Source organism: Epargyreus clarus, unplaced genomic scaffold, assembly GCF_041222505.1.
Source record: "Epargyreus clarus isolate Ecla_fem2 unplaced genomic scaffold, WU_Ecla_fem_2.2 ptg000031l, whole genome shotgun sequence".
Taxonomy (NCBI): Eukaryota; Metazoa; Arthropoda; class Insecta; order Lepidoptera; family Hesperiidae; genus Epargyreus; species Epargyreus clarus.
Genome location: NW_027332236.1, coordinates 8,719,218 through 8,731,622, shown reverse-complemented (window position 1 = coordinate 8,731,622; position 12,405 = coordinate 8,719,218). Strand labels below are relative to the sequence as shown.

Below are 12,405 nucleotides of genomic sequence, written 5' to 3'. Positions count from 1 at the left end.
CATTTCTATAAACAAGTCATCAATTGATCAGAAGTGTAGAATCAGCAAATCTGACCTATTTAAGTTTACGTGCGCCGCCGCGGTCGAAGTTAGTTTATCATAAATACAGCAATATTGGCTCACCATGACACAAAACAGAACTCCAGATTTGGAGCGCCAGGGCCAAAGCTCAGCTGTTCAAATCGTAACTTACGACCTACACGGATTATTGTGAGGACTATAGAATTGGACGGTAATAATTATTACATATCTTGCCTTAGCGCCTTAATATCCTCAATATTTTTATGGTTTACATTTTGCTCTCTATTCTAACCCAGGATTCCAGCATCAGACACCCATATTTGAATTTTCAAAGTTATGTGCATTCAAAATTTAATGATAAGGATATCGGCAAAAAATAACAACGCGAAGAAACCAATATACTTATGCTTTAGAATTTGGAAAAAAAAGGAGGTGTGAAGTGTATTCGTGAGGAGATCCGTGCCCAACAGTGCAACAATAATGGGTTGATGATGTCGACAAGATGTCTTATCTGAATTGTAGAACAGTTATTTTAAATACTTATTAAATAATTTTAAATAATTATTGTTAGACATAGAATATGTGTAGGCAAAAAGTTGTACTCTTTGTGATTATACTCTTCAGACATTACCGCCACATCTATGTCGTTTTTATAATATCATCAAAATATTAACCGTTTCTTCCTTTGTTGCAGGTAGCACAGTGAAGGCACAATGGCGACCAAGTCTTACAGCAAACACAAAGAGTATAAAGAATACTCAAGCAGCAGAGGCACGGTACCCTACACTGATGAACAATTTGGTAAGCAGCTTTCGTATGCAAAAACAATGTATCTAACAAAAAATCTTCAAAGATTCGAACCTGCAGTGAACCTGATACCCTGATGGTAACGAGTCACTTGGGCATTTGGACTCTACATAGAATTGGAGTGCTGGCTGAAGTCAGAGACGAATGTTTTTGTACTCAAGTACTAAAGTACTCGAGTACTTACACGAGTACAAACAGTAAGAGCGTTTTCAGATTATCCGATCCGATATCGGTGTCGGACGACGATAGCCGACATCCGATAGCCGACACCATGTGCTATTTTCACATATTTCCGACAAAATCGTTCCGATACGGCCATTTGCTCGATAGCTTAGTGCGGACAGGTCATCATGGCAGACTATAATAGAAAACTTTATTTGCTGTATCTCTTATATTTGAGACGCAAAAAAAGATCTGTTCACAGACAGTATTGGATACATCCTATTGTGGAAGCTAGATATTCAGAGGGAGCATTTTACACTCTTTTTAGCAAGCTACAACACGCACCTAGAAAGTTTTTTAATTACTTTCGTATGAGTGAATCCACATTCAATTATTTGCTAATTCATCTCACAAACAGTATCAAACAAATGGCCGCCGCGCATCGGGCTCTACGCACACAGAGACAATTTAGATACACGTAGAGCACACATACAAACATTATCGCCCGACGGCTCACGGGCGTCCGATGGTGTCGCCAGCATATCGCTGTCGGCTCCGATATCCGATATCGGAACGGACAATGTGAAAGGCAGGTACATGTTTCATACATTTTACTTACCCCGATATCGTATCGGCGTCCGATACCGATATCGGATCGGATAATGTGAAAACGCTCTAACGCCGCGGATTTATAGACACAGAAATTGTCACACATTCTTACAATCACATCACTTTCTTCAAACTAGAACACAGTAACGATTAATATTATTATATTATCCATACATTTAGATCCTTGACCTTACCAACCTTACAGTATAATAAAATGACAGTATAACAGAGAGAATTGTTTTAATTGCAGATATGATTAAATCTGAGCTGTTGCCCAAGGGCAGCAAGCTGGACTCGCTGGGCCGCAGCGGCGCCGGCACCAGGGAATACCACTACGAATACAAGGAAGAAAAGCATCCCAGTGGAAAGTACGACAGGAAGGACTTGCATACCGTGGAGGTGAGAACATAGCTTAGAAATATTTCAAGCTCTTTTTTAGGTTCTTTCGAACTATTCTGTTCCATAAATACTCTTCAGGAATGAAAAATAAGCTGAACATTTCTTCGTTACTAAAGGTCGTATCTGGAAGTATACTGTGTACGTACAAATCCCGTAGTTTTGGCTGTAATTCGAGCATTCCCTACTCCGTATTAGATACTCAAATATGTTTGTTTTGGTTGTTTTCCAAGAAGAGTTAACAACCATTATTGACAACTAAACCCTACTTTTTGTGTCTTTAAACCAAATAACTAGTATAGTATTACTAACAAGTTATCTGATTTCAGGAATACACAGTCCCACCGAAGAGCATCCCGAAAGCGAGTGAGAGCAGCGCCTACTACTATGAGCGGGAAGAACGGGAACTACCCGCCATCACTACTGGCACCCGCACTTATAACTATGAGACAGTCGGCTCTTCTCCTGGTTGGTATCACACCTATCACCCCTATTTGCGAAGGTGGTAGAACCCTTTGTGGTTCGACTCCGGCGAAACCACCGCCACACCTATTTCTACCTAATAACAGTAGTGTTAGGCGCTGCTGTGTTCCGGTTTGAAGGGTGTGGTAAGGGAGACAGATTTTTCCGAGGCGTTCCAGCTTAGTCCTCAGGGGTAGCGGGGCATCTGTGGCCGACCTCAGGTAGGAATATCTAATCCTATCTGGGGTTGATTACAGATGTCCATGGGCGGCAGTAGCCACTTACCATCAGGTGGATTGCATGCTCGTCTGATACTCTTATATTATAAAAAAAATCAGCTGATCATAAATCTCCTCTATAAAGAATTTTAATCGTAGTTATCGCGCTAAGTGTTGGTCACCGCATTAGGCTGTCGGAAAGATTTTGTTGCCTATGTGTTTGAAGTTAATACCATAGTTGCCTACATCATACACCGGCAGAGAGAATGGTGTTATTTGAAATCACACGGCATTTTAAGATGATGTAAAATGATGACTGTGCTGAATTCTATAATAGATGCGTCGCTACCCATAAAGACTTAATAGTTCAGAAGCATATTTATCTCTAATACCTATTTTCTTTACTATCTTCAGGCTACTCCAAAGTCAAGAGTTCCAAAGTTACGAAGGAGATGACGCAGAATGTGGAGGAGCTGGACTCCCTTCTGGATGACCTCCAAAAGGATCAAGAGAGGCAGCTGTATAAGAGTAAGCGCTATTTTTAGATACTTTTACGTTAAATTATGACATTCCGGTAATCTAAGTCAATCAGGAATTCTAGGTTATCTCAAGTATTATGATAGTAGGTATACTAGATGATAATTGTAACTTAACGTCATGCTAAAAATATTAATTTAACCTGTTTAATCTAAACTTTGCGTAAAACACTTTCAAATAGGTTTATCGGACTGACATGATGGACAAAAATAAAAAAAATATATATTAATGTAGGGATTATAGTATCATTTATTTATATATTTTTTTACAGGCGGGTACACTTCTGACACAGCTGAGAGTTCATCTTTCGATTATAAGAGAGGGTAAGCGTTTCTTGTTGATAACCAAATTATATTAATGATATTATCCAAAATTTAGTTTTTTACGTGAATTTAGTTTGTTACGTTTTTTATGTTGTTAGAATTAGCGTTGTCTTAGCGTTGTCGCAATAAAAGGAAAGTATCGTATCAAACACAGCATGAATACTGATTTTAGATACTAGTACCATAGATTAGTATGATACTTATCTATGACTAGTACTAGAATATATTTCTGGTTCCTGCACTCAGCAACTTTTTGTTGTCGAGAAAATTTCTTTACTTTTTACGCGTAATTGATGTTTCATATTTTTAAATTTCTTTCAGAACACCCGCGAAGGCTCCATCAAGTGGCTACTCTACCTTGAAACATGAGGAGCGTTTGGAGTCCTCCTCATGGGGCTCCAGCCCCCCGCCCACCATCACACGCGCCGCTGAAGTACGCCAGGAGGTGTACAGGGAAGAAAAAACTGGTAGGATTCATAATATGGCCATTTTTATTTAAATTCTAAAGATGCGAGGAATACAGGATCCATTTGATATGAAATGCAAATTGGATCACTAGATCATTACATCTGTACTACTTTAAATATGATAGGTGATGGCTCCAATTATTTTTCCTATCTGAGTTCAAATATAGATGCGTACCTCTGAGGATTAAATTGGAACCCGAGTTTCTTCCTGCTGTCTTTAAAAGAAAATATGCTGCGCCACACTACTGTTATATCACATGATATTCGCCTTATTCTTTCTGCGTGCTAATGACCACAATAAAACAATAACTTTCACTGGATGACGCTTCTGCTCGTCTCCAAATTGTACCCCAAAAATAACTTTTTAAGACATTCACGAGAAGGGAAGAACGAAACCAAAGCAACACACCTATTTCCACATAATACAGAAGCAATTGTTTACAGAGTCCCGCGTGGTGCCGTCGCAGATCTCTCCCGCGCTGCCGCTGGCCGTGCCGCAGCCGGTCTGCCTGCAGTGCAGCCACCATCCAACCACTGGCACTGTAAGTTGGACTGATACTGTATCTGCGCAAATGTAATAGCTGTATTTTGCTTTGAAATGACAACTATATTTTATGTACATTTTCATATTCCACGTGTGCGACTTTCGGAATAAAAAAAAGCTATTTCTTATCCGTCTGCGGAGCTTTCATTCGATTTCTGAACTCTGAAAGTAGCTGAAAATGGAAGATACAAATACATTTTTCTTTTGTAAGTCCGTCAACGCTTTATCGAATAAATTAATTGATTTACCATCACAAACTACAGTTTCCCTACAATTATTTATTAGAAAACACAATTGTCTTTTCTATCTTTCTTTCTTTCTATCTTTTGTGTCAATAAAGTTATTATTATTATTATTATCTACCTATATCTACCCCTTATAGTAATTACTCTGAGATCTACCCTCATAAAATATATACCTTTCGCAGCTACCACGAGCCGGCACTCCTATGAACAAGGTGACAACCACGGTGAAGACTTACACATATGAGGTACCCGCCGATCAGGACCCCACCACTGTGCCCTTGCCGCCAGTGGCCGATCACCACCACACTTACGTCAGCTCCTCGGAGACATTGCGGGCGTGAGTTTTAATATCTTTATTATTCACTATCTGTGCCCCGCAGTTTCACCCGCGGTAAAAAGAAACGGGCACAGCTAGTTATAAAATATAAGTAGCCTAAGTTACTCCTTATTACATCAGCTACCTGCCAATAGAAGTCTCGTCAAAATCGGTTCAGCCATTTCAAAGATTAGCCAGAACAAACAAACAGCCAGAAAAAATTAAAAAATGTTATTTTGGTATGTACAGTATGTATGTATACATGTAGTAAAAAGCGATTTCAATATTAAAAACAGACACTCCAATTTTATTTATATGTATAGATTATTAGAGGAAATGCCAAGTCTTCCTAGATTTGAAGAGCTTTTCTGTACTTATTTCTAAAGTAGGTAGGTTACCTTTGCTAAAATGTCGTGATGAAAACATTTGTGTAAGAATGTCTTATTTGTCTCCAGCACATCCCCGGTGGCTGCACCCCCATCCCCCGGACCGGGCTGCCAGCACTGCGCGCACTGCAACTCGCGCCTCACCTACCGCGTGACCACCACCACCGACGGTACGTCACCACCGTCACCACCGTCACCACCGCCCCTCCCCACTGGCCCTCGCCGCCAGCACTGCGCCCACTGCAACTCGCGCCTCACCTACCGCGTGACCACCACCACCGACGGTACGTCACCACCGTCACCACCGTCACCACCGCCCCTCCCCACTGGCCCTCGCCGCCAGCACTGCGCCCACTGCAACTCGCGCCTCACCTACCGCGTGACCACCACCACCGACGGTACGTCACCACCGTCACCACCGCCCCTCCCCACTGACCCTCGCCGCCAGCACTGCGCGCACTGCAACTCGCGCCTCACCTACCGCGTGACCACCACCACCGACGGTACGTCACCACCGTCACCACCGTCACCACCGCCCCTCCCCACTGGCCCTCGCCGCCAGCACTGCGCCCACTGCAACTCGCGCCTCACCTACCGCGTGACCACCACCACCGACGGTACGTCACCACCGTCACCACCGTCACCACCGCCCCTCCCCACTGGCCCTCGCCGCCAGCACTGCGCCCACTGCAACTCGCGCCTCACCTACCGCGTGACCACCACCACCGACGGTACGTCACCACCGTCACCACCGCCCCTCCCCACTGACCCTCGCCGCCAGCACTGCGCGCACTGCAACTCGCGCCTCACCTACCGCGTGACCACCACCACCGACGGTACGTCACCACCGTCACCACCGCCCCTCCCCACTGACCCTCGCCGCCAGCACTGCGCGCACTGCAACTCGCGCCTCACCTACCGCGTGACCACCACCACCGACGGTACGTCACCACCGTCACCACCACCCCTCCCCACTGGCCCTCGCCGCCAGCACTGCGCGCACTGCAACTCGCGCCTCACCTACCGCGTGACCACCACCACCGACGGTACGTCACCACCGTCACCACCACCCCTCCCCACTGGCCCTCGCCGCCAGCACTGCGCGCACTGCAACTCGCGCCTCACCTACCGCGTGACCACCACCACCGACGGTACGTCACCACCGTCACCACCGCCCCTCCCCACTGACCCTCGCCGCCAGCACTGCGCGCACTGCAACTCGCGCCTCACCTACCGCGTGACCACCACCACCGACGGTACGTCACCACCGTCACCACCACCCCTCCCCACTGGCCCTCGCCGCCAGCACTGCGCGCACTGCAACTCGCGCCTCACCTACCGCGTGACCACCACCACCGACGGTACGTCACCACCGTCACCACCACCCCTCCCCACTGGCCCTCGCCGCCAGCACTGCGCGCACTGCAACTCGCGCCTCACCTACCGCGTGACCACCACCACCGACGGTACGTCACCACCGTCACCACCACCCCTCCCCACTGGCCCTCGCCGCCAGCACTGCGCGCACTGCAACTCGCGCCTCACCTACCGCGTGACCACCACCACCGACGGTACGTCACCACCGTCACCACCGCCCCTCCCCACTGGCCCTCGCCGCCAGCACTGCCACCACATCGCAAGCTGCACTTCAAGTCCTAAACTTCAGGGATCTAAACTTCATACCATTGGCTATCAATTAAAATCGAGCCACCAGCTTTAACTATTTTTTTTTTGTGTTTTCAGAGCACGCAAACGAACGAATGGTATTCCCGCCCTCCGACGGCAAGCCGCTGCCTGCCGAGCCGCACAATGGACACGGCCCATACGTAAGTACAATTATTATTGTGACTTAAACAATAAGGAAATAGATTCCCAACATCATAAACCTCCTAAATGATCATGATACAACAAGTACCTTTAGACACAGTATAAGGATATATATCCTTATATACTCCTTATATACTGTGGTATAAGCACAGTATAAATATCCTTATACTGTGGTATAAGGATCTAATATTTGTACCGTGCTTTAGACGTTGTGTTCGTTGATAGTTTTTAACTGTCGACAAGTTCATCATACAAAAATCATCAATCACAAAATGTTCGTTTATGTGTTCTTATTAGTGATCGAAGGTTCATGTAAATTTAAAATATATAACAAAATTTCATAAATCAATACGCTTTCCCAGGGTCCAACCAGCTACAAATACTCGGAGACATCATACTCCTCTCAGAACACGACGCAGCGCTTCCCCAACAACACGACGCTGTCGCCGTCGCCGTCGCCCGCGCCCTTCCCGCGCCCCGCCACCCCCTCGCACACGCAGCAACCCCCCAAGAAGCTGGATGATCTCCTCGCTGACTTCCCTGAAGCTGTAAGTTAATCTTTTTAATTGAAATGCTAAAATTAAAAAGAGATCTTGTGTCTTCGTTGAAATCAACGTCTTATCAAGTCTTTACGTATATGTATGCATGTATGATATGAATCATAAGTCATTTCTTATGAGATTCAGTCACTCAAGTATGCCAAAAAAGTGATAGGTCTGATCTGAGATCATTTATTGGTATGTTACACAGAAATTGACTAGTGGTGCCGCCACAATCCTACCACAAATTCTGCAGTTTGCGCCATTTTTACCATTAATATCACATTATTGTAATATTCAAATTGTATGAAAAACATTGGAAATGACATAAAATAAAAACTAAGATTTTCCGATTGTACGAGTACATCGCGAAAGAAATGCGAAACTGAAATAATTGCGCGTTATGATATTTAAAAATATATAATATGTGACGTCACAATAAACACTTTATGTGAAGTGATTATTTCGTCTTAAAGCATAAGACTCCGAATCTACTTTACCGTATACAAATTCCTGTTCCGTTAACAAGAACATTGTATATTAGCTGCATTAGGTTATCATTCATATCATACATAACATTCATATTAATGAATAACCTTATGTTCGTTTCCCCAGCGTTACCCCACGCAGCCGGACGGCGTGACCCGTCGCCGCGTGGAGGTATCCCACGAGAGCGCACAGGGACAAGCGCAAGTGGCGACCCCCCGCGACAGCAAGCCGGGGCCCGTCGTGCCCAGCAAGAACGTGGCCGGACCCGCCGTGTACTACCCCCCGGGACACACACCCTTCGCTAAGAAGGAGGGTGGAGGGTACGAGGCTAGTGCTAGTGTAAGTATCATTTTGATAAAGGATCGTCTGTTAGCAGTGGTTTTGAAAACTTCGATAGTGTGATTCAGAATAAGTGTCACGCCGTTTGTTGACGGAAATTTTTTGCATAAGTAACCCGTCTTATATAGAATATTAACTCCAAATAAATGTAGGATTTGTACCTAAAATTGATTACACATGGGTTAGAATTAAAGTAAAATATTAAAACAAAATATTGCAGCGTTACATATATTTCTAATCATTCAACTTTAATAAATATGTGATTGTTTTATTTTAATTATCTATCATATTTTAGGCTATGCAAGGAGGCGGCGCGTACGCATCAGGGCGCGGTATGTACGAGTACGAATCTGGCTCTAGAAGCAAAGAAAAGCACTCTGAGAAGAAAACCGCGGTACCCATCTGCCTGCCGCTCTGCTGCGCTATGCCATGCGTTATTATGTAAACAAATTAACGTAACGTAAAGTTAAATATTATTAAATAATTTTAACGTCTTTGACTAAGAAAATGTTACATCGAATTTTTGTCAATCTCTTATAACTTGGTAATTTTTATTACCTGTTGAAAAGCTTCAAGAGTAATAAATCGAATCGAGATTTAATTTTTACTTTTTAAATATACCCATAACTATTGATTTCTCTGCAAAATTGGCATAATCTGTTCAGCTTATAGCAAATATATAAAAAGATAATTTAAGATAAATATCATACTTACGTAGAAGTGTAATTTAAATATTTAGGTATGCCTAAATAATTATTTATAAGCAAGTATAAGTACATTTTTTCTTATTTCAATCTTTGTTTCTTTTAATTTGAGCACATCTAGTAAAAGGAATACTTATAGTAAATAAAATTTGGGACTTACAAAATGTGGGAGTCTCAATACTTCTTTAAAGACAGTATATATGAGAGCTTGCAAGAAAGAGTTTAACAATATACATTTGGTTAACTACTAGAAAAGAGCATTTCCGAATAAATTTATTATTTAACAGAAAACCTGTTCATCTTTGAAGCTTAAAAACTATAAGGGTATGAATAGTAAACCATGTTGAAGGATCTTAATATTGACAATGTTGATCAAATTGGGGGAAAATTCGATGACCTAAACTATAAAATTATATACACCATTTTTTATTATTAATGTCTACCTTTTATGTCACAATCTTACGAAATTACGAAGTTTTGTTAATTTGAATTGGTCGATATTTTGTCTCAAACTAGAATCAATCTACATTTTATAAAACTTGTCCTCTGGTCCTACCATAATAGATGTTTTCGCTGACATTTTTAAGTTTCAAGGATATAACACGGCAATCACAACTTAATTTTTAGCTCTTATTAATGCATTATTTTCCATAAAATTTTGTATGCGTTGGTACCATAGATATAGGATGTCATAGCGAAAAAATTCTAAGTCTATGGTTGGTACTGTTGTTTTGGTTCAATAAATTTACAGATTTTGAATTTTTAGCTAACTTTTAATGCAGGGGACAAATTGCATTTTCTATACAGTCACTTTTTACTACAGTAAAAAATGTCGCTAGAATACTACCCTCGATAAGTTGCTAATTAAAAGGAATCTTAAGATTGGCATCTAATTAAAAACAAAATGCACGTAATTATGTTTAAGAAAATAATAACACCTAACATTTGAATCTCAGTGAATTAGTAAATAAAATTTCTTTAAGAAAATATGTTTTATTCTGTTTTATAACTATTTTATTATATACATTCAAGACAGTTTTTTTTATACAAAACTTCAAACTTTTCGATACCTTGTACATAAAGTAGTGTAAAACTATTTACTTTACTTTATTTAAATTAAGTATGTTTAAGTTTTAAACAATGCTGTCTTTAGAAAATATGTTTTACAGACAAGTGTTGTGTAAAACTAAGTATGATTGTATGTATAGACCGAACGTTATGTACTCAACTAACAAACGTGCCATTATTGATAATTTAACTGTAAATTCGAGTGTCCTGTTCGTCGTGTAATGTGTATAAATGATATATTTTATTAATAAATTTTATTAACTGAGTGAATATTTCATTTTAGTTAAATATGTTTTGTGTTTATATACAGCTTTATATTAAGTGCAAACCTAGGTTTTTTAAGAGAAGTTGTGTTATATATAACTAACTATAACTACTATAACTATACATAACAAAATTATAACATAAAACAGGTTACAAGTTTTTAAAATACTTGATCAATTTTCTCTATAAATAAATATACTGCATCGAAGGCACAGAAATGATGTGGCGTTTCAGTGCGGCATTCAACAGTCAAGTAAATATTTTGGACTTGGCTTAATGGACCATTTTTATCAATACAAAAAGCGCGCCAAGAATATGGATTAGCTCAATGTCAAATTAATTACGCGTTTCGATATTTCATAGTGATTTATTAATTAATTTTAATTAGTTTCGATGTTCTAAGTGATATAACATTAGTAATGTAATTTTAAAATTAAATTTTATTATCTAGTCTAAAACTAAAATAAGATCAGTCTAGGTTAGGTCAGTCACAGTTACTTCGAGAGAGCCAGCAACCAACGTGCAAACGTGATCAAGATGCCGTCATTACCGGTAAGAAGACTGGATTTTAAGCAATGTTACTTTTATTCCAAGTTTATTTCCTAAACGGGCAAAACAAGACTGCTGAGAATTCTTCGTCCGGTAAATAATTATTTTTTTCTTTTTGATTCCCAATAATTTCGAAAATTGATTACATAATTATAGAAATTAAACTTTACTATGACCAACATATCCATACAGTGACAGAGGAATTTTGCATGTTAAGAAGTAATTAAAAATAAGATACTTTTTCCCCACATAATTATGCACGAATGAATACTTCACCTATACAAACAAGTCGTTTATTTATATAGGTGCAATAAAATGATACGAAGGGTAAATAAAACATGGTATCGTAATAAAAACACATATATTTTGCTTTTATATTTTACCAAAATTTTGGATTAAGTCCAACAAGGCAGTCTCCGGGTTACGTCGCCCATGACATCGCTTCGCGCCCGGACTCACCCGCGCTCTGCTAAGGCTTTTTGGGTCAATGGATCCGTCTTTGGAATAACGTTAACGAAAAATACAAACATTCATCAATAAATTTTACAACACAATGACTACACTGCTAATTGATATGATTTTGATAAGTTGAAATATTAGTTTTATTAACCTGTACATACTTTTACTTACATACTTGTTTTATCACCATCGAGTATGTTAATTGGTTGAAGAAAGTTTAGGTAAAAAATAACTCAATTAAAATAAAATATATTCAAATTATAAACAATTTCAGGTATGTGTGAAAATGTTAAAAATCAAGTTGTTTTAAATAACGAAAGATGGTCTTAAAAAACAGATTGCATTTTCAAAACATAAGTGTTATAATTTTTAAATCTCTATTTACATATTTTCAAGACTTCACAAAACTATAACATACCCATTTGGTGATCAAACAAGTGCTATAGACAGGTTATCCTGAAGTTTTAACTCAGATTACATTTGCTCCAAATTAACACAAATTTTAAACATATTATTTCTAACTGTACATTTCATTTATTGCACGATAATTTGCAAGCTTCATATAAGCTCGAATATTTTGTATATTTACACAAATTAATGTAAACATAACATTAACATGTAACAAATGTAATTGTTTAGGAACAAATATAAAAATTCAACAAAGATTTCTTCTA

General features: G+C 40.2%; 1 protein-coding gene across 1 annotated transcript in view; it reads left to right on the top strand.

Annotated features, from left to right (window-relative positions):
* The window catches only part of LOC140754857 (uncharacterized), a 32,707-nt gene extending 23,539 nt beyond the window's left edge, over positions 1-9,168 (top strand). Inside the window, exons 2-14 of the mRNA XM_073090008.1 lie at positions 716-822; positions 1,850-1,998; positions 2,325-2,463; positions 3,090-3,203; positions 3,484-3,535; positions 3,857-4,002; positions 4,447-4,544; positions 4,974-5,128; positions 5,563-5,663; positions 7,237-7,319; positions 7,683-7,868; positions 8,475-8,687; positions 8,983-9,168. Of these exons, the coding sequence (XP_072946109.1) occupies positions 735-822; positions 1,850-1,998; positions 2,325-2,463; positions 3,090-3,203; positions 3,484-3,535; positions 3,857-4,002; positions 4,447-4,544; positions 4,974-5,128; positions 5,563-5,663; positions 7,237-7,319; positions 7,683-7,868; positions 8,475-8,687; positions 8,983-9,132 (1,674 nt within the window). The 5' untranslated portion in view covers positions 716-734 and the 3' untranslated portion in view covers positions 9,133-9,168. The remainder of the gene's footprint in view (positions 1-715; positions 823-1,849; positions 1,999-2,324; positions 2,464-3,089; positions 3,204-3,483; positions 3,536-3,856; positions 4,003-4,446; positions 4,545-4,973; positions 5,129-5,562; positions 5,664-7,236; positions 7,320-7,682; positions 7,869-8,474; positions 8,688-8,982) is intronic.
* Positions 9,169-12,405: the final 3,237 nt, after the last annotated feature.